The 27,414-nt window shown below is 35.1% G+C and overlaps 1 protein-coding gene across 1 annotated transcript; it reads left to right on the top strand.

Annotated features, from left to right (window-relative positions):
* Nucleotides 1-27,414, top strand: LOC124372296 (protein tramtrack, beta isoform-like). The gene is made up of 6 exons (XM_046830678.1): nt 1-139; nt 8,357-8,527; nt 12,884-13,024; nt 24,294-24,597; nt 25,942-26,138; nt 27,409-27,414. Exons 2-6 carry the CDS (start codon nt 8,357-8,359, stop codon nt 27,412-27,414), a joined length of 819 nt encoding a protein of 272 aa, XP_046686634.1. The 5' UTR covers nt 1-139.

Genomic DNA, 27,414 nt, shown 5'->3' on the forward strand with positions numbered 1-27,414 from the left:
GCCAGGTACATGAAGCAAATTATCTGTTATGAATATATAAAAATCCAGATGTACATGTTTTAAAACTAAGTTTTTAGAATTTATATCGGTTCTAAGCGTCAAATATAGCCTAGCAAGTTAAATACAGCTAGTAGGTCTAGTAAGTGGTATTACTTTTAGTCTTGATTTAATCATACCGTTTATTTAAAGCTAGTCTGGATTAAAAAATTGAATAATAAATAACACTTATATACTAATTATATACAACCTTTTAAGTTTAAGGAACAGCATTACAGCTAGTTCTACTATTCCTACCTAAACATTGTGTAGCCTATGATTAAATTTGGTATATTTAACACATCCATTGTGGATACTGTTTGAGTGGTGATGGTTCTGACCACCTAGAGCAAGAGAGCAGAACAAGACAGTTATGAACCTACTGTTGTAAATGTATTAAAGAAGCAAACTTTTAAAATCGGTGCCTCTGTAATGTAATTAATTAATGGGTAGCAAATGATTAGCCGATCTGATTTTTTTTATTGGTATTAACAAACTATATTGCTTATTTACATCCCTGAATATATTCAACCAATACTGATTCAGAGGATACTTTAATAAGCGACCTACACTCGTTATTCAATTTCTATTATCGAACAATTCGATATATTATCCAAATTTGATGTAGAGTATGTAAAAATCGTAGACAATAAGAGTTAAAATAAATTACCATAACAAGAAGAATCTCGTACATTACAATTTTAAGTAAATAAATTTTACAATAACATTACAAAACAACAATAACCAACTATGGCCTAGACTTGGATATTAAAGAAGCCTTACAATATTTATAACTTGTTCAGCTTGATATCAATAAGGGGTAGGGTACGATAAGCGGACCCGGTTTTTTATATCAAAATTGGCAAGTGATATTACTTAACCCTGGAAATGGTGGTCATATTTCTCTCAGTGGCGGAGTGTTTTTAGTACTTCATACATTGCCTTATATTTATTTTATTATTACATGTTTACTATAAAGTACCTGTGTCATATTGTATATTTTTTTATTCAGCATTGTTCAAGGAACATATTTTACATAATATAATTAAAACAAAAAAAATATCCTTACTCTACCTCTTCATGAAAAACATTTTTTTTAGAAAAAAGAAAAGTTAGTTCAAAGTTTTTGATTTGTAACGTTGTTGTTAGTGATATGCAAAATCCAAAATATAAAAAAGAAAGAGCATTTAATTCTGAGTAAAAATAAAACAACATGTAGTTTATAAGGTATTTATTTTTACATGTGGTAAACTACACAAAAATCATACACTGGCATTCAAAAGTGCTACTTACCAACAAAAGTAAGAATTTAAAAGCTTACTTGGATTTGTACAATCTTGTAACTATTAGTTCATATTAATTTTCTATTTTTTATTATATATATTTTTAATTATGTTCTGATTGAATGTCTAAATCGGAATCCTCATCATTGCTTATTTCATGTACAACTAGTTCTCGAATGTTACTTGAATGATCGTGGAAATTACGATCCATTACGTAAACACGCACAAAAAACTTACTATTATTGTGTCATATACACAACCATCATTACAACGAACTCAAAAAACAATAAACCAGACAGAACACCATGCAGCTGATGAAATAACAATAGCCGAATGAACCAGTTGACTCATCGCTGCACGTGCAACTAGCGCGGTACGTGGGAGAATGTAAGCAAACAGTTCAGAGATTATAAAACGTATGGACGTGTAACGAAACGATAAAATTATTTATTAGTGTGTTATTTACATAAATTGAACCTTCCTCTTTCGATTGGTATCAATACCGATACACTTTGATCGTGTTTTAAGTACGTAATATTGAGAAATAAAAGACATATTAAAATGCCCGATATCGGGCGCTGCCATCTAGGACGCGACTTAAACGCCCGATATCGGGCGTTTGCCAGTTCCAGGGTTAATCATAAGCATCGATATAATCAATCGATACTGATTAATTATTTGGACAATTAACCTAAATAATCTATATCAACAGCTGTAAATACTTTCAAATAATACTTGTTATGTAATATTTCAGTTTTGTATAGGTAACATTTGATTATTAAAAATGGTAGTAAATTTTAGAAAACTACACAACATTGCTTTGAAAGATGATAAGACATGTTTTTCGTGACTTGAACATGTTGGACTCGTACCGAAAAACCTATTATGTGAAATTTTGTGGGAAAGAAACAACTGTAACTGTGTGAGGAGCAAATATGGTCGTCTTCAGTTTTCCTAATTTTGGTTATAATAATTTGTTTGATCACTGTAAATATTAAATTCATATTTTAATTTAAAACATATGATTGTTATTGAGGACTATAGATACTTTATATTGATTGATAGTCAAGGATTTGAAATGCGAATATTAGGTATCGCTGATTTGCATTCTTCAATATAAAAAACCGGGTCCACTTATCGTACCCTACCCTTAATAAGTAACAGCTTTTGTGAAATGGAGGAAAGAATTCTCCCCATGGGTTATCAGGAGCCAAACCCACATGTTGATGCTACTTAATCAGATCTTGTCACTTGTGGGAAATATCTTACATTGTCTCCTCATTTATCACCATTTTCAAAGTCTCAAAATATTAGTCACTTCTTGTTGTTTATTGTTTACATTAAAATTAATGTACTATCATTCAACTTGATTCCATACTTGTGACGTTAATTTAATATACTGACGAAAATAGAGTCTGCCTCTCCACAATACCATTCCTTCATCCAATGATAAATTTTTCTGAGGATAAAAAACCTCCATCATTTTATTGTTAAAATAAACCACACAGTACCTTATTTTTGTAAGACTGTCAGTTGCATTGTGCATATCAAAATTCAAACATATCGATATTAATAAAATCCTATCTCGACTCTAAAATTTCCCATAGACTTTGTATCCCTCCAATAATCCTGAAGTCTAGGTTTTGGGTTTAATCCTGTGTCGATAAGCAACCCCAGGAAGACTTTGAACTCTTCAACAGTCAGGTCTATGCATCTGTGGATTCTGGATTTTGGAGTCGTATTTGGGCCACAAAATAACTAGTGCGTATTTATTCGTTTTTCTGACAATATTTTCAAAGAAGATAATGTTAACTAGTAGGAAAAAAATCAATAGGCCTATTTCCAGGATTTGGTACCAGAAGTCCCTCCCATTTTGTAAACGGACTCTGCTTCAATCCACTTGTATTATCAGACTACAAGGGAGGATGAGCGTCATAATCAGGGTCTAAGTCGTTGTCATTTTTTTCAAACTCCTGGTCATCTTTTTCATTGCCACTGTGTTCATCTTTCAAAAAATCAATTTCAACTTCAGCACTTGTTTCTGGTTGTGGATCCATTGTGAAACTTAAGTGATGTAGGAGTAATCCTGCTGAGACAATACACATGCCACACCTCAAGAGAAATAAAACTTCACATTCAGTACTCAAATGATAAATAAAACTAAATCACATGTAATGCACAACTCTAATTACATGCAAACTAAAAGTAACACTAAAGACGATACAAAAGTAAAAAAACTCCATGTCACAGAAATAAAACGCCACAGACTTGCCAAGCACAGGAAGTATAAACTACACATGCCGAGAATTCAGCTGAGCTCATACAAAAAAACAAACATAACCTCAACCGTCCCGCGCGAGTGCCAAAGACACACTAATGAAAGATAGAAGTGATGTGCACATGATGTCCCGAAACCTCAGGCGCATGTGCCGGACCCTCCGCTTGAGGTCCCGAGACCTCACCCATAGTGTACGTGTTAATGCGATTCAAGGTTAGCCATCACCTGTTTAGCATTTCTCCATTGGATAAGGTGTCAGTCTTAATAACATAGACACACTTTATGCCCTTACATTGTGACACAGCACAAGTGTAGAAAGATTCTGCAGAATTTACTTGAAACCTTCTTGAGCGAACTGCGTCACAAACTGTTCTTTTGATAGTACCACCAGCACCATCAATGGCTCCTTTTCCATGAGATGCAGCAAAGAAGTTCCAAATGGGCACTAGTTATTTGGTAATCCTGAGCAATAAATCAGAGAATAGGTTCAGCACAGTTGTCTGAAAAGAAACTTATGTGGGAGAGGTCTGGATAGGTGATCTTTATATCATCAATTATGGCTTTCAAAAATGCCCAAGTTGAGAACTTGCTTTGTGTGTGGTGATCACTGATTACACAATATGAATAGGTGGAACCTTTGATTCACACACAGCACGTGAAGATGGTTACACAATAATGAGTATAATGTGCAGACTGTATTTCGTCTTGCTCCAACAATGTATAGTTTTCAGCATAATCAACTTGGATCACAGCTTGACCAGGTAATCTAGATTTTTTTCGCATAATCAAAATGGTCAGCTTATACTTTCTTTACATTGGTTTTTAAAGCAGGTAACTGCTAATCGAATCTAGGGCTTCATCAAGTGTGATGACAGTTAGAATTTTCCAAGGTATCCATCTCTCCAGTGGTTTCCCATTTACTGTAAGCTATAGGCTGATTTGGGTTAAATTCATCCACAAACAAGTTACTTACATTTTTGTCCTTACACTCTGGACAAAAATGTAACATACATAGTTCTTTTGTATGATCACAAACTAATCTTTCAAAAAGAACATTTTGATTAGTAGGAACATCAGATAAAGTTTTTGATAGCACCTACAGTAAAATTCAGATGATATCTGCATACACAGATGTTATGAGGTACACATGAGACATAAAGAATGTTTTCTTGCCTTAGTTCATAAAATTTTGTTTTCCCAATCTTTGCATCACGATATTTTTGTTTAAATTGCTGATAAGTTTTATTAATTGTCAACATTACGTGACAAACTTGTCTCTTTTCTTTAATATTAGTTTTAGGATTCGTCATAGATTTACTATCTCTTTTACCTGGGTCGTGTCGACTGATACTGTCTTTGTTGTAGAACTTTATTATTAGATTTTCAAGTTCTTCTGGAATTTTATAATGTGATTTTGACAAGGGCAAATCTAGTTTTTTTTACACTTGACCCAAACGTTTCATCAATAAGTCTTTTAACCACTGCCTTCTTTTTACTTGAGCTTGAAAGCAAAAAAATGTTTGACTCGATTTACTGCTCTACCCAATGACTAAGGTCGCTGGTAAGAGCCAAGGGAAGATGTTAGATGGTAACAATGTACCTGAAAGTTTTTCATTTTTTCTGCTTTTCTTTTTTCTTAACCTAGTCATCTCCCTTACTTCTTCCATCAATACATGATCTTTACTAAATGTTTCCTTAAGCTTCCGTCTTCTTTTCTGTCTCGATATTTCTATGAAGGTGAGCTTCCACTTTTCTTCATTGTTTTCCTTAATATTTCCAATCTCTTAATAGTCTAGAGTAGAGAAAAGTCTATAATAATTATTACATGCTTTATAGCACAGTTAGAATATTCAAATTTGTTTTAAAACATGTCATGTATTAATGGAAATAATGTAAGTTTAGTTAGATGTTATGTGTACAATGTAGAAAAAAATATACCTAACATAAATAAATAATACTTTCTTTAGAAATTTAGTGTTTTGGAGTTCTGGTCACACCCAAAACACAATGGAAGGTCACATCCGGAACTGATAAATATCACGTTATGTACATTTATTTAACGTTTCAAGATAGACATAAAATAAAATAGCCGGAAATAGTCTTTCTCAAAAAACTACTATTGTGTTCTATAAATTACAAGCTTTTAAATCTTTTTGGTTCTGGCTGTGACCAATTGATACTTTATACTTTGGATTTAAATTAAAAACTTACCTCAAAGAATCAAATCTTCTGTAGGCTCATCACTCAAGAAGCCTACTGCTAATATATCTAATAATAATATATATCTGCTAATAATATCTTCTACTGCTAATGGACGAAAACTATGATCAACAGTGGAGATACTTTGCATAAAAAATAACTATTAACAGCTGATTGGTGGTTTAATAACTGGCTAGAGGCAAAAGTTAATTCTGTTGGGTTACAATTAAAAGTAAAATTTAACAAATTACATAGTGTGACAATTTGTCATTTAGACATTGATGTATAATAGAACTGGATAAGGCACTGCGTTTACTGTAAAACAGTCCAACTGCTCCGCCGCTCCCTCTACCACCTGTAGGCAACAGAGCCCGGTGTAGGCATAGCGTCTTATGGCATCTATAGGTTTTTCATGCTTGTCAACCTTTTTATATTTGAGAAGCTTTAGTACAAAAACCAAGTTTATTATTTTGTTTTATCTGTAATATAAGCCAAAATTACAGTTTTTGCATGGATTAATAGAACAGTTCTGACCTAATTGGATCACAGGGTAATTTTAATACTATTAAACGGGAACTGTAACATCGCGGTTATCTATCTTATTAGGAACGTAAGATGTAAGGTAAAATATAGTAACAGTGATTTCAAAAATTATTCAATAGCAAGTAATATTACAAACGTAAATGTTAATTATTTATACATTTCTAAACAAAACTAATTTGTTTAGTTTTTGCGAATGCCAAGACTGGTGAATACAGCTTCTAATATTTTTTCTTTAGCTAAATCAGGGATGCTACAGGTCAGGGAAGTCAGGGAAAAAAAACAGGACTGGAAATCAGGGAAAAGTCAGGGAATCCGGTCTCAAGTCAGGGAAAAGTCAGGGAATTTCGACGTTGGTCAGGGAAAAATATAAAATCCCTTTACACAAATAAACTTACTGCTGCCGTGCCGAGTCCAAGCCTGCAGACGACGCGGCGCATGAAGCAGGTTTTGCTTTTTTATATTTGCCACCCTGTTAGCCTCAAGACCGCTTTTTACACCCATTAATTGCCAAAAACCCTGGGGATTGCGTCGAAAAAAAGTCAGGGAAAAATGAAAAATTTGGTCTGGAAATCAGGGAAAAGTTAGGGAATTTCATTATTGGACTCCTGTAGCAACCCTGTAAATGGAAATACACTATTTTGAAAAATAAATGGGCAATTAGTTTTACTAGCATCATATCATGACTATCTTCACTATAATCATAGCAACTAGAATGGCTTTTAAATACATTTTCAGTTAGCGTTCTACAGGCTAATGTTGTTAAATGTTTAGTAGTATGTTTGTGTGGAATCCAAGAGCAAACATCTTTCTCGGGTGTTTTAAAATTGTTTTATTTGTAAGGTACTAAGTATGTGAATAAACTTAAAATGAACGTCGCCACCTACATATTGTATTTTGCCCTTTTCTGCTAGTGTTTTTCTTGCTAATTTTAACATATGGCATGTGTCTAAGGTAGTACATATACGTTCCTGTGCTGTCAGTTTTAAAAATGAGAAATGGTTTTTCTGGTAATTTACAACTAAGCTTTTCTACAGCAGATATGTTCGTACATGTACCATCAAATGTTACATTTTCTACTCAAATACCTACATCATACAGGTTTAAATAGATGTTTTTATTAGTTTGGAGAGAACGTGTGAGCTTATTTTATCAATATAAAAATAACTGCACACTTAAAACTACCTGTCAATGTAACATCTTGAAACACAAGTGCCTCACTAGCCAGTGTCTCAGGAGAATCTATTTGCATATTATTGTCCAATGTAATATAACCACAATTTTTTACCCTCATTGTGGTCATATACAACCTGATTTCTAATGCACATGGCATCAAACACTAAATTAACATGTTTAAAGTATAGCACTTTGAAATAGTACCTTCCAAACAACTGTAAACTGCAAAACAGATGTTCAGCAAGTGTGTGTAAACAGAGGGTAGACCCACCTCTTGCCTACATGGGGGTGCGGGAGGAGGTAGTGGCTGGCGGATCGTTTTTGTTGCGTTTTCGCGCCTTCAGTCAGCGATCCAGTTCTATTATACATCAATGCATTTAGCTAGTCTAATGACTTAAATTCATTATTTTACAATTTAAATTTTTTTTTCTATATTTAGGCTCTCTTTAAATGGCCATTTAAAAGTTGTCTCTTGACATCTTGTAGATTCTGGGTTAAAAAATCCACAGTGCTTAGAAAAATGAATTTTGCTCAGTTAGTAAAGTTGTTCAAGGCATAATATTTGAATTTTCAAAAATTAAGTTATAGTAGCAACGTTTGTCAAACTGTTCATTTATTCTTGTATTCCGAAGAACTCATAATTTTGTTAAGTAGATTGGCATGTACATATAATTCCTTGATAGGTGCAACAAGGCAAACTCAACTATGGTGTTGGAAATATAATTATTTGGACCTGTACTGTTCGAGTTCTAATTTTTGTATTTAGTTAAAAACAGGGTAATATTCAACAAAATTTACTGTTTTAAGAAAAATATAATAATTTTTATATTTATGATTTTGTTAGATGGATGACCAAGAATACAGTTTGCGCTGGAATAATCACCAGCCGAATTTTATCTCTGTGTTCAAGAGTCTTCTAGAACTTGAAGAGTTAGTAGACGTAACACTCTCTGTTGAGGGAAAACACATTAAGGCTCACAAAGTTATTCTCTCTGCTTGCAGCCCATACTTTAAGGTAAGCAACTTAAAATTAAAATACCAAGTGTACTTTAAAAACTAAAATATAGTAAATTCACAATGAAGCTATGAGTTAACACAGTGTTTCCCAAACTTTTTAGATTCAAAGCTTCCTTTAGGTTTGTACTACTTTGTGCGGCACCCCACCCCCTCAGGTCATCTAATAGAGGCAATAAAGAATAACCATAAAGTATTGTGACTTGAAAATTCACATAATAATTAATTCATATTGGTAAAATATTTGCCTGTATGCATGGTGTAAATTAGCCATCATTCTAATGTCAAGTAATAACCGTGTTTTTAATAAATGATGTAAAACTGTATACTATTTACTATTACTGATTTTTTAGAAGAACACTATTATTATATTACTGTTGAACTTGGAATAGTACAAGTAAATATATATAGAGGTAAATAAGACAGTTTAACACCTTAAATATTGTTAAATAATTCAATTATTGCTTCATAAAAATTACAGTTTAGCTAGTCAGATTACATCTACTCAAATTCATCCCAGTTCATAATATTCGTTTACAGTTTCACAAAAGCCAATCGGACATATTTACTAAAAGTCTATATAAAGGATGAAATTTTTCTTGTAATTAAAACATCAAAATCTGTACTCATATTCAATACTGCAACACACACTTATTTTGCAATTTTTAAGTTTGTTCTGTATTTTTATTTAATGACTGCCATAGCTGAAAAGGCCGCCTTACAAAAGTAGGAAGTAGCAGAGGATATCAATACAACCAACACTTCTGTAGCAACTTGCAGGTTTACTTTTTTCTACGTTATAACAAAACTCTAGCAAATAGAGCTGGATTTGTTTTGAATCTAGTCTTTAACGAAGTAAGTTATCTGTTTGGAATTCAACCAGTTGTCACTCTCTTCAGCATTTAGATGAATTTCTTTGTTAAATGGATTTGAAACCCACATTATAGAGTTGACATTGTTCATAGGGAGATATTCATCAAAATTCACTCAGTTTGGAAAGATATTTCATCTGTTTCAAGGCGGAAAATCTAGTATATTCACTTTTAGCCATGACAGTCTTCTGCAAATCGAGTCTTTTTAAAACTTTCCACTTTATCTGACAGATTTAAGATATTTGTGTTCTTTTCTTGTAATTACTTACTTAGTATGTTCCACTTTTCAAACAATTCAGTAAGAAGAGCTATCTTGGACAGAAAGTTCTTATCACCAAATTTATCGGCAATGACATTGTTTTTAACCTTCTGGTAGCATATATTTCATATCTCAGCTCAAACACCCTACAAAGGGGGTTACCAAGAGACAACCAATAAGAACAACTTTAGAATAAAACATGAATGGTCAGATCCCAGGTCCTTTTACATTTGTTCAAAACAATCTTACTTTTTAGGAGTGCTTTTAATGTAGTTGACTGCACCGATAAAAATGTTAAAAGTACATAGAACAGTTCCTTAATGAGATGCCCGCGGCTAATGCTTCTCTATGGATCATGCAATGGGGCCAAATTGCAATGACCACATTTGCTTGGAGCTTGAAGTCCTCTTGTTCTAACCCCCATGAACTGCCACTATCAGTAGACTACATATTACAACACATTTTTGCCAGTCAATGTCATGCTTATTAGCTTGTTTGGGTGGAGTAATGTGTAGCATTAAGGCAACACCTTTAAAGAAATAGTGGTGAGTGTGCCTGCGAGTCTCTCACCAGAACGCTATTCATCTCTCGTAGCAATCTCTTTTGTTTATGCTTAATCGTTTTAATATAAAAGTAATGTTAAGTAATGATCACTTCTGGCTGGTTTATACCTACCAGTTGAACCCACCACTGGGCACAGCAAAAACCAATGTGCCACTTCAATCTGGGTAACCTAACGGATGTCCAGTAGTGGCACATCACTAACCGCAAACGTTGAGATTATGGGGTTCATGGGCAATTCGATAGGTCTAGTCTACTGTGGAAGATGAGTGTTGGAGTTGGTGGGGTTTGTTCCTTTACCTCAGAGGTTCTTGTTAACCTCAACAAGGGTGTGCCACCCCCTACCTACTTAGACTGGAGACGCTGGTTTAGAGCTGGCCTCCCCTTCTTCCGGGATGACTTTGAGATGTAGTGCACTAATTCTTCCTAATGGATCTTGATAGGAGGCGGCCCCTACTCCCTAACCTTACCCATCCTGAATATCCTATCACTTCGGAAGCAGCGCAAAGGTTCTTACAGGACTAAGTTCAATTTATAAGCTTCTTGTCCTAAGAGAACAAAAAAAAAAAAATGTTAAGTAATTCATGGAGCTGCAGGTATCCATAAATAAATAAATAATATTTGGTAGGAAGAAGGGGATGTATCTGACATTCCTGGACTATGGTCTGTGACAGAATGTAAGTATCTGGGAATTGTTATTGATGAAGATCTTTCTTGGGAAAGTAACACTGATACCCTTTACAACAAGTTAAGCAGTGCTTTGTTTGCAATTAGAAGAACAAAAGCAATCAGTACTGTGAAGAACTAGAAAAGCATATTATGCCCTTTTTGAAAGCCATATTAGCTATGGAATTACTGTTTGGAGTGCCTCATAAAATAAGAATTTAGAATGAGTTCTGATTCTACAAAAGAAAGCAGTAAGAATAATGGTCAACTTAAATGGGCAGGAAAGCTGCAGAGTTGTTTTCAAGGAATGGAGACTAATGACAGTTATAAATTTATATGTATTAAAAGTCAGTCTTAGCCACCTCCAACAACCTTCAACGATATGTGATCAACATATCTACAACACAAGATATGCAGAGAACTTCAGTTCCCCAACTCACACAAAGAGTTGTTTTGCTGAAACATACACAGCTGAACTGGCTCCTGGACACCATTCCACGCCATCAATGAATTCCCCAGCTGGGAAAGACTGGAATGATTAATTTAATTTAATTTTTGTATCGATGACTATATTTTATTGATTGTTATAACGCCATTTAAAATCTTGACGATTTCAAATAAAGATCCTCTCTTTCTCTCTCTCCTTCAGGAGCTTACAGGCTATCAGTGACATGTTTTCACAAGACATCTGTGTTCGAGACATATGGAGTTCCTTTTATTTCCTGCAGTGCGAAGGGGTTGTTACATTTGTTTGGGTACCTGGTCATCTGGACATTTTTGGTAATGAACTGGCAGATAAAGGCATTAAATAATTATTAAAACTTTAAGTCTTCACCAGATGTATGATAGCATCAGATGTTAACCCCACAGGTGATGGCAAAATTAAAAGTAACATGGAACTCTGAATGGCAGACAGTCGTAAATAACAATCTACGCTTAATAAAAGACCGTTAGTCTTTGGGAAACAACTTACTGCTTAAACAACTTAATTGTTTTATGAATAATTCTAGTAGAAAAATACTCAAAAGTGCTCTATTTGTTGTAGAATAATTCCTAAAACATTCATTCTATACAAAGTGGCAGTCATTACGGTTTAATTGATATTATTTCATCACCGAATGTTGAGTTCAGCTCCATTTCACGTTCCGCTTAGTGCAGCATTTAAAATCTAATGCTATCTCAGGCTCGACTCCTGGAATCTGAAGTCCATGTTCGTCTGAAGAGATCCCAAAAATTCGGCGACGAAGAAGTTCAAAACAAACTATTGTTTCTACATCAGAGACACCAAGACTACAAAATCAAGTGTAATCTATTGAGTGTACTATTATGTTACAGTCATGATACTACGGCGGAGCAACAGAGTTTTCTATATATAACGTAGCTGTAATGAGAAGGATTGATTCAATGTGATTATAGAGTTCAACTCATTTCACCTTCCACTTAGTGCTGTGTTTGAATCTGATGTCAAAGACTGTCCAGATTCCAGGAGTCAAGTCTGTGACAGTGTCAGATTCAGGCACTGCATTAAGCCGTAGATGAAATGGAGCTGAACTCGAACACTCACATTATATCAACTCTTCCCACCATTGCAACGTTATGTGTATTTATTTTCCTTTTGTAATAAATTAAAGCTTTTGAAGTGTGATTTGCGGCATTAGGGTGCAATATTAAATATCTTTCAAATTATATGCATATTGACCTAGAGTTGCATTTAAAATTTCCATGATGCTTTCCAGAGGCTTTCTCTCTAATATAGTTGCATACAAAATTAATTAAGGTAGCCGTAAAAAACATTTTGCAAAGTTTGTAAATTTTGTCTGCAAAGGTTTAAAAATAGTAAAGTGTTTCTAGACATTTTCACACTTTGTATATTTATAAATCTACATTTATAAACATTATTATATAAATCTTTAAGTTAAATTCAATATAAAGAAGATTTTACACACCCTGTATACTGTGAATACATGTTTACATTTTATGTTGTGTTTTTTTGTTGCAGCTTCTGTTCACAGTAGCTCCAAGTAAACACCCCATTGTAATTCTCAGTGAGATGAAATACAGCCATTTGAAAACTATTGTTGACTTTATGTACCAAGGGGAAATCAGCATATCAGATGAGCAGCTTCCAGATATATTAGAGGTATATACTTTTAGCTATGCAAATTAGAGTAGTTTTAGTAAGTTTCAAAGGCTAAAATGTCATTACAAAGATTTTCTGTTAATGTCATCATTTATTTAAAGTTGTTATATAGAACAGAATTTTTACTACATCTGTTAAAAAACAGATAATTCATACATCATGGCCATACCATCTAAAACATTCACTGCTGAGCATACTTATAGGTGCTTCATGTACGTAGTTTGCCTATGATTTTTTTCATAGATCACATCCATGTAACGAACCCATATATTTGTTTCATACAATGTTACCAAATTATCACAATATGATTTTATATATATATATAAAAAACAACATGGACCGAGGCTCATAATGCATACAATTTTTTATAAACTTGAAATAGATTTTATGTTACAAAAGAATGCATTTTGCTGAGTTGTCGTGTGCCTTGCCATAATTTAGTTGTGATAAGAGCTGCTTACAATATTTTGGGTCTTTTATAATATGCCTTAAGTGGTCCACATCCTTGGTGGAATATAATATTGCTTCTGGCTGTTGTGAACCTTGATCCACGTCATTGGTGGAATATAATATTATTACTTTTGATTGTTATGAGTCTCAGTCCACATTGTTGGTGGAATATAATATTGCTTTTAGCTGTTGTGAGCCTCAGTCCATGTTGTTGGTGGAATATAATATTGCTTCTTGCTGTGGTGAGCCACTAGTTGCCCATATTATAGTTTCATGCCTAACTTGTGCTTCTATTTTCACCTGCTAAGTGTACAGGTAAACGCTCTTTATGTCTTGTTTGTTTTAATAAAAGGCATTAAAGCCAGAGAAAATCTGTTTACAATAATATACTCTATTGAATGTTATAGGACAATACTTCAAGTAAAATAACACTAGTACTTTGTGCATATTTACCCATTAACCCTTTGCCATCGGATGGGTGTTTTAATGATTGTCCTCTCAAGTTGGATGGGCCACTTTACTGCCCACAGCTGTTTCCGTGGCAGCTCGATTGATGAACTAACCTCATTGTCCTGTGCAGTCGGCACGGCCACTATTGTGGCAATGGCCGCTTTGCTCTCTGCTCGGTTAGTAAACTCCCATTGTGCTTTGCCAGGTCGGAACGTATTTTTGCTTATCTAATACAATTGTGAATCACCTTGGGTTTTTAATAATTAAAAGGCCAATAATAAATTTAAATTACATTGTTTTAATTCATTTAACAACTTAAGGTATCTATTTTTTAGTTTTCTGATTTTCTTTGGAATATAATACAATATTAGTATTAATTAATATTAATAAAAAACACTGAAAATGCAAAAAATTATGTAGTACATACAAAATACATATAATTTTTTGTTGTTGTTGACACAAACTAATTTTTGAAGTCTTTTTCTGTATGATATTTTTGAAAACAAAGTCCAACACAAAGTCCTGGTTTACTCTCACAAGTATCACATATTAATTTTGTTCGTTTCCTTGACGAACCTTCACCTCGTCCACTGCAAACAATACAGTCCTTCAATTTTTTACCTTCAAGAGGCATCAATACATGAAGCTTGCCATTCAAACGTTCTTCTTGTTCAATGCTGGGTGGCCTGCTTCTTTTGTTTTTATTTTGTTTGTCCCCCACTAATTGCTTTACCAGATTTTTCCTGAAAACTCTTTGTCGGACTTTGGCATTTTCTGGTCTATTCTTTGTCAACAGAATGTAAGCATTTACAATGGCTGTTTCAAACAACCAAAAAAAAACCTTCCTCCACCATTTTAGTGACTTGCGGATGAATGGGTAACTTGAAATATAATGGTCTGTCAGGTCGACACCACCCATTGATTCATTATATTTACAAACAGACTTTGGTTTATTTACACTGACAACGGCTCCCCCTTTCTTGACACGTCTAACTGTTTGTACAGAGGCATCATACAAAGTGCTAAGAACAGTCACGTCATTTGTGTCTTTCCAGTGTACAATAGAAAATTTATTTTCCTTTCTGTATACTTTCATATCTCCTTTTTTTAGTTTACTTTTCTGTGTTTTTTTAGAAGATCTGATTTTTGTGGGTAACCCTTTGCGATTACGCATTATTGTACCTGTCAAGTGTACTTTCATTTGATGAAGTGCAGATGCCAGTTCTACACTGGTGTAATAGCGATCTGTAAAAATATGAAAGCCTTGTACACTGCTGTAATCGTCTTCCAGTTTCTTCACCAAGTGCAGCACTATTCTGCTTGTTACAAGCAAATCTGGCCTAATCAGAGTTTCTGTAGTTGTCTTACCTAAGTAAGGTTCTAGGCCACAAATATAGCCGGTGCTTGCTTCTGCGATAACAAAAATCTTTATACCCCATTTTATGGGTTTATCCTTGTTATAGACTTTAAAATGTACTCTGCCTTTAAAGGCAACGGTACTCTCATCCACGCTGATCTTGTGCTGTGGAACATAATATTTTCTATACATTTTATCCAAATATTGCACTACTTTTCGCACTTTTCCAGAGCGTGTTAGGGTTCCTCTTATGGGACCACTACTATGGGGAGGATGTACATGAAGGTTCCAAAAAATCTGTTTAAACCTTTCTTTAGAAAAAGTGTTCTTAAAAAAAGGCTGGTAATCTACAATATTAGAAGAAAAATAGTCATCCAATTCTGGCTTAGGATTTAGTCCCATGTTAATTAGTACCCCGAAAAAGGCCTTCATTTCTTTATTTGTCACTTCTGTCCAGTTCCACCAAGTTGATTTTTTCCGCAATGGGGTATTTTTTTGAATTTTTTCTGTGGCGTACCGGTTGGTTTTCATTAACAAGTTCATTAATTAGTTCATCTGTAAGAAATAATGTTAAAAAATCAAGTTCAGTTTGAGGGGTTTGGCCTTGAGGTGGTTTAAAGCCATTGTTGAGTACAAATCTAAATTTTTCAAACCCCACATCATTGTCATTCCATTCCCTCCAACCTGCATCATCTATTTCACCTTCGTTTTCATTTAAATCTCCATCTTCGTTAGTAGAATCAGGTCCATTTACATTGTTGTTCTCACTGCCGTGTTCATTTACATTTTTGATATCAAAGGGGTCTTCATGTTCTATTTCATAATCGGGCCCATCTAGATAAACATTATCTGGATCCTGATCAATTGGGCTTTCCGGCAAAGTATCATTTATTTGATCTATTTCACTTCGTCTGAATTCATCAAATTGTTCTCCAATGTTAGAATCAACATCGCTTTCATGATTAGAATCGCTATTAGACATATACTCATCAAGCAATTCTCTAAGATCGTCAGATTTGTCTACATAAACATTTTTGTTAGTCATTTTGATATTAATAACAACACATAGACAGCCTCATTTGCTAAAAACCTAACCATATAACCAAGATACTAAGGTTATACATGTGGTGTAATGTCTTCGGTAATATAGTACAATTTTAGATTACCCTACCTTTATAAGTTGTAAAAAATAAGGTATTACTAAAGGTAAACTAGGTACTTAACCCTAGAAAGCTAAGGTTCGTAAAAAACACGTTACAGCTAAACAATTCGTCAGGGAGACTACCATTAATAAAAAACATTTTTATTTTACATAAAAAGGGTTTTTTTAATGAGAAAAAATTAATATTAAAGCTTACTTACATTAAATATAATAGTTTTTTTTTCAATTGAAAACTTAACAAGTGCAGTCCACACACACCACTTCCCTTGGTGTTCGCCACACATTGCCTTTGAGCAGCGCCGGCAGAAAATGGGAGGTCATTCGTCGTTTTTTTGAAGGACAAAATGCACAAATCTTTCTTCCCTGGACAAGTTGAGGATCTATTTGGGCAGCAGGAATATCAACTTCCAGGATGCTGGCGATAGATTCGCGTAGACGCTTTGGCAAAGTTGTGATGCGATTTCGATGTTGAAGCCAAGCTTGACGAGTTCACTGTGCAATTCTTTTGCAAAATCACGTCTTGAAACTGGCTTTGAGCCCTGAGCAAACCATGTTATGTGCGTAAATTGTGTAGCAATTGACTAACATTATGTTAATCATGCCATAAAAAACGCACAATGGCCATCTTCTAGTTTTTCGGCTGCACGACATGTTATTGCACATCTGGTCAAGACTGTCAACGGCGCCTTGGTTGCATTGTAACATTCGATAATCTCTGGCTTCTTGCTCCTTGGGTTGATGGATGGTTGCTCATGGAGTAGTTGAGAGCAACAACACGACTCTCTTACTCTTTGCTTTGTACGACACCATTGTTTTATGTCCATCAAAACAAAACATTGAAGACCCAACCGGTCGATCTCCAGCTTCTTTCATCTCTGGAGGTATTTCAGGTTTGTTCCGACGTAGAGTCCCAACTAAAGTCATAGTTTATTGGTGGATTTAGAAGTTGTGTTGCTAATGAGAATCGAAGTGAACCAGTTGTCCATGGTTGAGGTTCCTATTTGAACCGTAGACGCCATTGTGTCAGCTCCTTTACGAAGAACTCGGCTTGTGGTATATTTCTGGGAGTGGTTCCTTTACCCAAATATGGCATCGCATTTATCATGTATTTAGAACCTGTATCACAAACCATCACAATCTTGATTCCATACTTTGATGGTTTGTTAGGGATATACATACGAAATTTACAACGACCTCTGAATGCCAACAGCTGTTCATCAATTGTTAAGTATGATCCTGGTTTGTAATTGTCTCTACAAGACGCCACAAACATCTCCCAGGACTTCCTTATTGGAGCGAAGCGATCTTGCCTACGTCTCTCATTCCGCTTGTTTCATATCCATCAAATCGAAGGGCCTCCACTAAAAAAATCAAATCGCGCACAACTCATTGTAGCCAGATAACGGTTACCGCAAAATTCTACATTGAATAGTTCATTAGAGGGCATGTGATTATCTTTTTGACTTGCCGTCAAAATCAGGACACCTAAAAATGCATCAAACTCCCTCTCTAGTAATTTCTGAAATTGTACTTGTAAAGTTGGTGTAATTTACTTGTTTTCTTCTTATTGCAGAGTTAGTCGTGTGACTTATAATACTGTCTTTCATATTATCTGTACAAAATAATGAAAAACACATCCAAAGGGTTTGTTTTGTCTCTTGCATTAAACAGTTGGACCTGGCCGAATTATGTACTATATTTCTTGCAGATGCTCTGGTATTTGTTGGTCGTGATGGAATGGAATGTTACTCCACAAGTGTCCGTTCCTCCCCCGCATACGCTGATTAGGACATATAAAGTGATGTGGATCACGAGGAACTGGTGGTGGTCCATGAGCTACAGTTGGTGGTGAAGCAGGACGAGCTACGGCTGCTTGAGGTACAGGCACTAGTGGTGAAGCAGGAAGAGCCACAGCTGCTCGAGGTCTAGGCACTGGTGGTGAAGCAGGACGAGCTAAAGCTTCCTGAGGTCTAGACATTGGTGGTGAAGCCGGACGAGCTAAAGGTGCATTTCCTACCTGAGGAATGTCTGTCGGTGGAGGATGACCATGGCAATAAGCTGCAATAACAGCATTGATAGTTTCATCTATAGTATCCATAATTATCCCTTGTGTAGCAATTTTAGCTGTAGGTATTTCCAGTAAGTCTTCATTATCACTAGCAGAACTAGTACCTGATGGTGAATAGTCCGGGTCAGCGTCTGTATCATCACTGTCGTCTATACCGGAAGTAATATCGTTGATCAGTGGTTTCTTCTTCTTCAGATATAAAGTCATCAGATAAACTTTCATTCAAACATTGTAGAATACGTTGTTTCCTGATCCGTATCCATTTTGAGAGTTCACCAATAACTATATTACATAAATATTTACAACTTTATCACATACAAAAACACATAGAAAACACTAAACATTCGTACATATGACGAGCACGTAAAACACTAAACTATCGTCGGCAAGACGACACAATGCTATTGTAAAAAAACAACGTTACAAGCTAACGTTTCGTCTCCACGACTACGCATTCGATATATTGCACAAACTATATACGAGCGAGGTGGCTTGCCAAACTACTCACAGACCCCGGCGGAGCGTTGACTGACCTTACGTGGAGGGGGGGGGCGCGTTCAAACAGTAACTTAGCGCGGCACACTCGAAAAAACTGTATCGCGTCGTCACAGTGACGGACGCCTTAGCTTTCTAGGGTTAAATCACACTTTTTCAAATAGTCACAGTAATCACTCAAAACAGCTAAATAAACACATAACAGATGCAGGAACGAAGTAGTAAGCAACAAGCAGTGAAGTAATGGCATGGCCGTTGACATCATGTGTTTAAAAGTTTTTTTTCGTAAACGGAAGAAATTATAAATATAATCAGTGTTCCCAACTGTTCTTCAAAAGTTCCAAAATATACCTTTGTTACCATAGTAACTGGATATTGTTTAAAAAAAAAAGAAATAAATAAATATGTTGAATGGCCACCAGAGTGGCCCTACTTAGCGCGTAGGGAAATCACTAGTGGTCACCAGAGTGGCCCATCCGACCTCACAGACAAAACCAATACAAACTGCTCCGATCTGAATACAACAATGGCGGCTGCCACTATAGTGGCCTACCCGACCTGAGAAGACGACGAACGAGAACGGTCATGAATCAATATAGAGCTGGCACAGAAACGACGTCGGCCACCTAAATGGCCCATCCGAGTGCAAAGGGTTAAGGTAGAGACTCACTCGCTGGTTACGTGGCACTTGGCTGGGACCGAACGCCAAGTCATGTGGTCAGCATTTGACATTAAATTATTTATGTAGTTCACCATATCTCAGCTAGATATCGTTGGTATGATTATTACCAAGTGTTTAGATGGCACAAAGAAATAAACACAACATAGTTACCATAGCTACTAACTTTGGTGTGGAACGATTAAAATAACAGTGGTGAGTATTTAATTTTGTTTGTTTTAAATTTGAATTTTTAGATATATGATTAATTATATTTTTCTGTAAAAAAAACATTATAGACTATTTAAAAAAACATGCTAAATACACAGTTTGAAACGTTTTGTTTTAAAAAAGTGAGTTGTATTTTTATTTCGATTTCTTTTTTGCAAAAAATCATATATTATGTAACTAAGGATTTTAAATAAAGCATTTTATTTCTTTAAGTTTTATATAAAATGTAGAGAAAAAATTATTTCAAACAATGTTTCGAATTTCATTGCTCTATCATAAACAAAACAAATTTATGACGGAACAACTACACTTACAATTTCACCTAAATTAACCCTTTTAGGACCAGATCAAAATTTTACATGTGCAAAGAAATTTTACATTGTTTTTCTGGCCATGCTCCAAGAACTGTGCATATTAAAAATGTGCGATTTTTCAAGCGTTTGAGAGAAAAATCATATCTTCAGAACTAATTACTGTACAGATTTGTTTTTAGGCTTAAAATGTTTATAATTAAATTGTTCATTGTGAAAAAATAAATTTAAGTCATTATATAGCAAAAAACCAATTTAATTTATCTGTTTATCAAATAAAAAAAAAAAAAATTAAATAAATTGAGTTTGATCTTCAATAACTACCACAAATAAGAATAAATTATCTGTGGGAAATGGTATTTATTAGTTCTACATATAATTCTCTATAACTGTACAAAATTTGAAAACCCTGGAATAAAAAATAAAAAAGTTTGTAAATGAATTAAATTTTTCTGTAACACTGGTTAAAACACACTTTTCAGCATTAGCCTAACATAGAAAACCTTACAGGCTACTAAGGATATTATTCGGTACTTTGGGATTATACCGACCACACCATTATGAAGAACACAAAAATATACATTTATAGAAACAAACATGATAGAATGAAAAAACAACTCTTTAATTACAAAATTACAAACTTACAACAATTATCAATTGTTAATGGGGTCAGATTCCGTTATATGCCCCCAACGTTTAAACTTTTTTCAATGAACGTTATAAAACGTAGTTGAGTATCATAACTAACATTCCATCAATCAACAAGCATTTCCAGGTATTGTGATCGGTATTGTTGTCGCTGTTATCTTATCTTTTTCGAGAATCCCGATTACGGCAGGCCCGCGCGTGGCATCACATGATTATTTAAGTTTTTTGCACGGTACATAAAAACAAGTTTTGTGTGTTTTTTTTCAATAAAGAGTTTAGTTTTTGTTTGGTAATGTTTGTTTTTGTTGAATTTTTGTGTTTGTAGAAATGTAGGGGTAAAACACGGAAGTACAACAAAGCGACGCACCAGCTGAACGGGCGGCGAGACTCTGCAATCACGTTATTTACTAGACCGCTCGACTTTGACCTCTGTCTGAGGATGGGGAGGGGTTTGCAATAAGACAATTCCTGTTTTATATTGACGAAATATTGTTCTACGCTAATCTAGTAATCAGTAGAAGCAAAATGTCAAATAACGATTCATGTCTGGGTGTGGTCGGTATAATCCCAAAGTACCCTGACAACATTAAGATGCAACATGGCCGTAAAATATTTGTTTTCACCAAGCTGATGATTCCAAAGACGTTTAAAATTTGATATCATAGTAAGAAACATACAGGGAATAGAAAAATAGTATATTTATTCCATATAGAAGATTAAAATATCTCTTAAAAAATATGAAAAGTCCGCCGGCGATAAATCAGACGGCTGGTCCTTTTCACATAGTACGCCGCCGGCGATAAATCAGACGACTGGTCCTTTTCGCATAGTACGCCGCCGGCGATAAATGAGACGGTTGGTCCTTAAAGGGTTAATTGCTGCTACCAGGCCTGCAGAGGCACATATAACTACTAACTCAATGGGTTAAATCAATGACTAACATAGATAAAACAACATACATATGTGAATTTTGTTGTGACATGATTGGTTATCCAGGATAGGATTTCAAAAAATTAGTCATGAGCCATCAGTGCAAATGTTTTAGTCTTAATCCAGACTATTTTGGCCGTTTTACAGTTCATCCATGTAATGATCCAGTCTATCCTTAAATAATAATGGCCCAATGACTTTGGCTAAGAATCTAGCAATGTTCACTTGTAACAAGCTGCACATGTTCAAATTGAGGAGTATAAAATACGGATCAGCTTTTTTTCCTTTGCTTCAAGGAACCTCTTCCTTTGGAGGGGGAAATCTCTACCAGGTACCTTGAGGGTACTGCCTATCCTTGACGGTTCCCCCAGGCATGTGAGGCTCTCACCCACTAAAACCCCTGACCTATGATCTTCATCCTGCAAGAGTCGGGACCACCAGTCGGTATTACTTCAGCTCTTGCAGGGGCTTTTAGCTTTCAGTTAATTCATTGCTTCATTTTTGAGTCGGTTTATTGCCATGGCTCGTCTCTGGCTTTACGTGTCATCTGACATTTCTTTTATTTACTTTTCCAGGGTAAATAATCTTTATCTAGAAAATGTTTACAATTTAAATGTTTCAACTGCCTTATTCATTGTTAACCCTTTTTACATTTAAGTTATCTACATATGCAAGAAATTACACTTGATTTAATAACCAAATATTATTTTAGCACTTTTAAGGTTTAACCCATTGCAGATCGTATTGTTTTGGCGCGCGGGGCACCAGTGGGCACGAATTAATTTATGATCAGCGGCCGCGCGAACAGCAATGGTGCGCCACATTGTATCGCTCGCTATTGTATACTAGAAAATTCAGCTGTGAAGGTATTCGTTCAGATGGAACATGGGCCTGCTGGGGTATCCGTGATGTAGGAACGATAACACGCGAGCAAGGTTCCGGGTGTGGCGGGGATGATGTCTGAATCATAGTCTAAATAAAGCGGCTCGGGCGAAGCGATTACAACATCCGGGCCATTGTCTAGACTAAACCCGCCAACATGTACATCTAACGTCGTTTAGTTCTGTGTCACTAACCTCAAAAGTATTATAATAACAACTGAGGAATACACCCAATCAGAAGCGTTAAAAAGCAGAGAGTAAACTCATATGAATGATTTTTCAACTTCGACATACAACTGCGATCTGTAGGATATTTATAAAACTTGAAAACTCTAAACGTAGACCGTTGTTAAACATTCTTAGTTGACAAGTGAAGACGATTACCCGATCTATCAGACATTAATAGAACTATTTTGAGGGAAACTTAAAAGCAGACCGCTTTTGCGACCTGAGCTCGTCATCGTGCCGTTTGGCCCGGCCGTTGCATGACGAGCCCAGCTCATCAGTGAGCCGTAATGGGTTAATATTGTATACTACATAGCTACTTATATAGATGCCAATTGTCTTGGCTTCTATAGGAAAATTAGAAGTACTTCTAAGAAATAACACTTAATTTTAATATATAATCATTAAACAATGTATTATTTAAGGATAAACTGGAACATTATATAGATGAACTGTTTAAAACGGCCAAAATAGTCTGGATTAAAACTAATTATAACACATTTGCACTGATGGCCCATGGCTAATTTTGTGAAATTCCATCCTGGATTACCACTCATGCCCCAAATCAGTTCACACATATATGTTGTTTTGTCAATGTTAGTCATTGATTTAAAATGTACAAAGTACTAAATAGTGCTAATTTTACTTTACGTATTGTCCTATAAAAATTCAAAAGAGTATAGTATTAGCAACAGACTTTCTTTGGCTTTAATGCCTTATATTAAAACAAACAAGACATAAAGAGTGTTCATCTGTACACTTGGCAAGTGAAATTAGAAGCACAGAGACAATAATATGGACAACAAGTGGCTCACAACATCCTAAAACAATATTATATTCCACAAATAATGTGAATTGAGGTTCACAACAGCTAAAAGCAATATTATATTCCACCAAGGATGTGAACCAAGGTTCACGACAGTGGAAAGGATATTATATTCCACCAATGACATGTACCATTTATGGTATATTATAAAAGAGCTAAAATATTGTAAGCAGGCCTTTTTGCAACAAAATTATGGCAAGGCACATGACAACTCAGAAAAATGCATCTTTTGCAACATCAAATATATTTCAATTTGTAAACATTTTTACATAGACTTTTTTTTATATATATATATATATATATAATATATATATATATAAACAGTTTTTGCCAGTGTATGCAATATATAGATTTCAGCATTAATTGTTTTCTTTCACTTTGATATTTATAAAACAAGCACTGTGAGAATTTACACACATGACATGCCTGAATTTAATCTCTGTCAAACAAATAATATAAACTTAATTATTGGTACTAGTAATCAATACAAATTATGTTAGTAATAGTAATTATTACTCTAATTAGTTAAATTATCAAACAATATCTTCTCCAATTTACTTTGTGGTTATGATTGCAGGTAGCTGAGGCTTTGCAAGTCAGGGGTCTATTTGATCCAAACAAAAAAACAGAAAATGCCTCATCAGAACAAAGAGCCCCGGCTAAGAAACGAAAACGCAAGTCTGAGACTAATGGTGATAATAAGGTTGTCCAAGGTGAAATGATACCACAAGAAATGTTTGAGCAGATGAATTCTTCTGACTTGGGTTGTGAAGGATTGTTTGATCCCAAAAAGTGGTTACAAGATGACAACCACACCTTCACTCAAGAATTTAGTGAATCTCCAAGTGATTCTCTTTCCATGGTGGTGCCCAAAATAGTAAGTAAAATATGGTTTTCTTAATAGATTTTAAAAATGGTCAAAATTAAAAACTAATCAAACTCTAGACTCTTAAGGTTTTTTTCCAGACTTTCATATTCATAAGTTTCCAGCAATGACAGAGCCATCTTTTTTAAAAAAGTTTTTAAAATAAAAAAATCAGTGATACTAAATAATCTTTGTATTCAGAGAATATGTTTCGAATTGGAACTAATTCTCGAATAGACCATAAATATTTGTGCAGGAATGACATTATCAGCCAGTCCAACATGTTCAGTAACAATGCGGAATCTTGCTTTATTGGACTCTGTGTCAGTGAACACTGGTGCTCGGAGCTAACTTCTGATATGGTTAACATCCAAGACTTTGTGCCAGCTAGCATGTACTGCCGATCAATTAGTCAACGGGGTGGCTCGGGTGTACTTCTGAGGCAGGGAATCAAGTTCACTGTTGTAGATGTTGATGAATTTTTGCAGTGAGATGAACATTGAAGTGGCAGCAGTTATGTTAACGGAGTATAAAATTTATCTTACTTGCACTCTATAGACCTCCTGGGGGGAATATGGACACTTTTATGAGTCTCTTTGAACGATTGTTTGACCACCTGATTAAGTTTAAATGTTTTATTATATGTTGTGGTGATGATTTCAATATTGATTTTTTGAATGTAATCTCTTCCAATGTTCGTGGTTTGAAAGACATTCTAAGATCAGTGGACTGTAAATTGACTATAAATACTCCCACAAGAGGCAATGCTTGCCTAGACAATATTGTGACTAATCGGGATGATAATTACTTTCAAGTTAAGGTCTTTAAATGAGTGTCTGTCCGACCACAACATGATTGAAATTTCTTTCGTTCCTGAACCCCAGACTAAGAAAGAATTGTCAGGAGAGAAGCAAATCGAGGTGAGATGTGTTTAGCTCCTAGCAGAAAATATTGAAAACTTAATCTCTCATCTGAACATTGATTGATTGGCCAACCATTCTTGCAGTAAATAACAAGGAAAACAATATTATTTGACATTTTTTTGGACAGATTTTTAACTATTTTTGATCTATGTTGCCCCTGTTTAAAACAAAAAATCTTAAAATCGTTAGCAACTCTAAGTTGAAAAAGCGTTAAACTCAACTGGTATACCGACCAATTTAAGGGATCTTAAGAAACATCTAATGGCAATTTATACAGTTTTACTGTCATACCAAGTCTGAACCTTCACGAAGGGCCTACGTCGGTGAAAGAAACAAGTATAAAAATGAACTGAAGAAGGCAAAGCTTAAAGCAAATGAGAGGTTAATCAGCTCTGCGTCTAATCCTTGTAAAACTGCATGGTCCATTATTGCTGCAGTAAGGAGCCCTACCCCTCCATCCAGTCCAGATATTTCGCCGGAGGCTTTCTGCTCCCTTTCTCCGGACTTCTTCGTTGAGACAGTGAAAGAGGTACGACAAAGCATATCTCCCAGTAACGTGTCTGCTGAGGATCTCCTGGGTCAAGCTCCACGTACTCCTAACACCTTTAAATGGAAGCCAGTGTCTTGTGATGAGGTTTTGCAAGTGGTGAAAGATATGAAATCTTCAAATAGTAAAGATATCTATGGCCTGTCTAGTGTTCTTTTAAAGAGAATCTGTTTCTCTATCATATTGCCTCTCACCTGGTGTATAAATCAGTGCCTGTGTATTGGTGTTTTCCCAAAATCTTTAAAAACATCTAAAACTGTGCCTATCTATAAGAAGGGTCCCAAAGATTTAACCCGGTTCCTATAGACCGATCTCTGTGGTACCCGTTTTTTCAAAAATTTTTGGAATTCAATCATGAATGATCAACTCGGTAAATACTTTGAATGTTTCAACCTTTTTCAAAAAAACTCTCAATTCGGCTTTCGAGCAGGAAGAAGTACTTTGGATGCGGTCGGAGCTTTGGTGAGATCGATTTTCGATGGTTTTGAATCTAAAGCTGCCACCTTGGCGACTCTCTTTTCGATCTTACCAGGGCTTTTGATTGTGTCCCGAGAGAAAATCCTGCTCTCTAAATGATCTTTTTATGGCATAAAACAACCTGAATTGGTGCTTTTTAAAATCATCATACCTGGCTGAGCGTGGGCAGAGAGTTTTGTGTTGGTGGTGTTCTTTCTGCCTATCGCTCGGTCGAGTTTGGCGTGCCGCAGGGATCGGTACTCGGACCCTTGTTATTCTTAATTGTTATTAATGATCTCCCTTGTAATGTTAAGGCCAACGCCATTCTGTATGCTGATGATTCTACTCTATTTAGCTCTGACAAAAATACCATTAACTTATGTAAGTTTATTGACGAGGCTTGCCTCGAGGCTAAGACATGGTTTCAGGCTAATGAACTTGCTCTGAATGAATGTAAGACACAACAAATATTATTTGCACTACAACCCGATCAGTGCACTTTTTTACCTAATGTCAAACTGTTGGGAATTGTCTTAGATAGTAAACTAACATGGTCAGATCACATTAGCCAAGTTTGTTCTAGATTATCTAGAGTTGTATTTTTGTTAAGACAGCTAAAACACTTTGTACTTAAAGAATACTTAAAAAAACTCTTATTTTGCCTTTTTTAACAGCATACTCTTATTACGGCTTACTTTTTTTGGGGAGGGGGAAAACGGAGTTGGAATTGATAGAGTTCTTCTAATACAAAAGAAAGCAACTTAGGATTTTAACAAACTCAGACAGAAGTGCTAGTTGTAGACCTTTATTTATACAAGAATCCATTCTTACAGTAATAAATCTTTATATATACACCTGTCTTGTTTTATGTTAAGAAGAATTCAAATGATCTTGTCCATAGGAGTGA

The sequence above is a fragment of the Homalodisca vitripennis genome, unplaced genomic scaffold (genome assembly GCF_021130785.1).
Source record: "Homalodisca vitripennis isolate AUS2020 unplaced genomic scaffold, UT_GWSS_2.1 ScUCBcl_2844;HRSCAF=7966, whole genome shotgun sequence".
Lineage (NCBI taxonomy): Eukaryota > Metazoa > Arthropoda > Insecta > Hemiptera > Cicadellidae > Homalodisca > Homalodisca vitripennis.

Coding starts and splice junctions, on each gene's coding strand:
- LOC124372296 (XM_046830678.1), top strand. CDS start 8,357: ATGGATGACCAAGAATACAGTTTGCGCTGGAATAATCACCAGCCGAAT. Junction 8,528..12,883: donor CTTGCAGCCCATACTTTAAG/GTAAGCAACTTA, acceptor TTTTTGTTGCAG/CTTCTGTTCACAGTAGCTCC. Junction 13,025..24,293: donor AGCTTCCAGATATATTAGAG/GTATATACTTTT, acceptor TTATGATTGCAG/GTAGCTGAGGCTTTGCAAGT.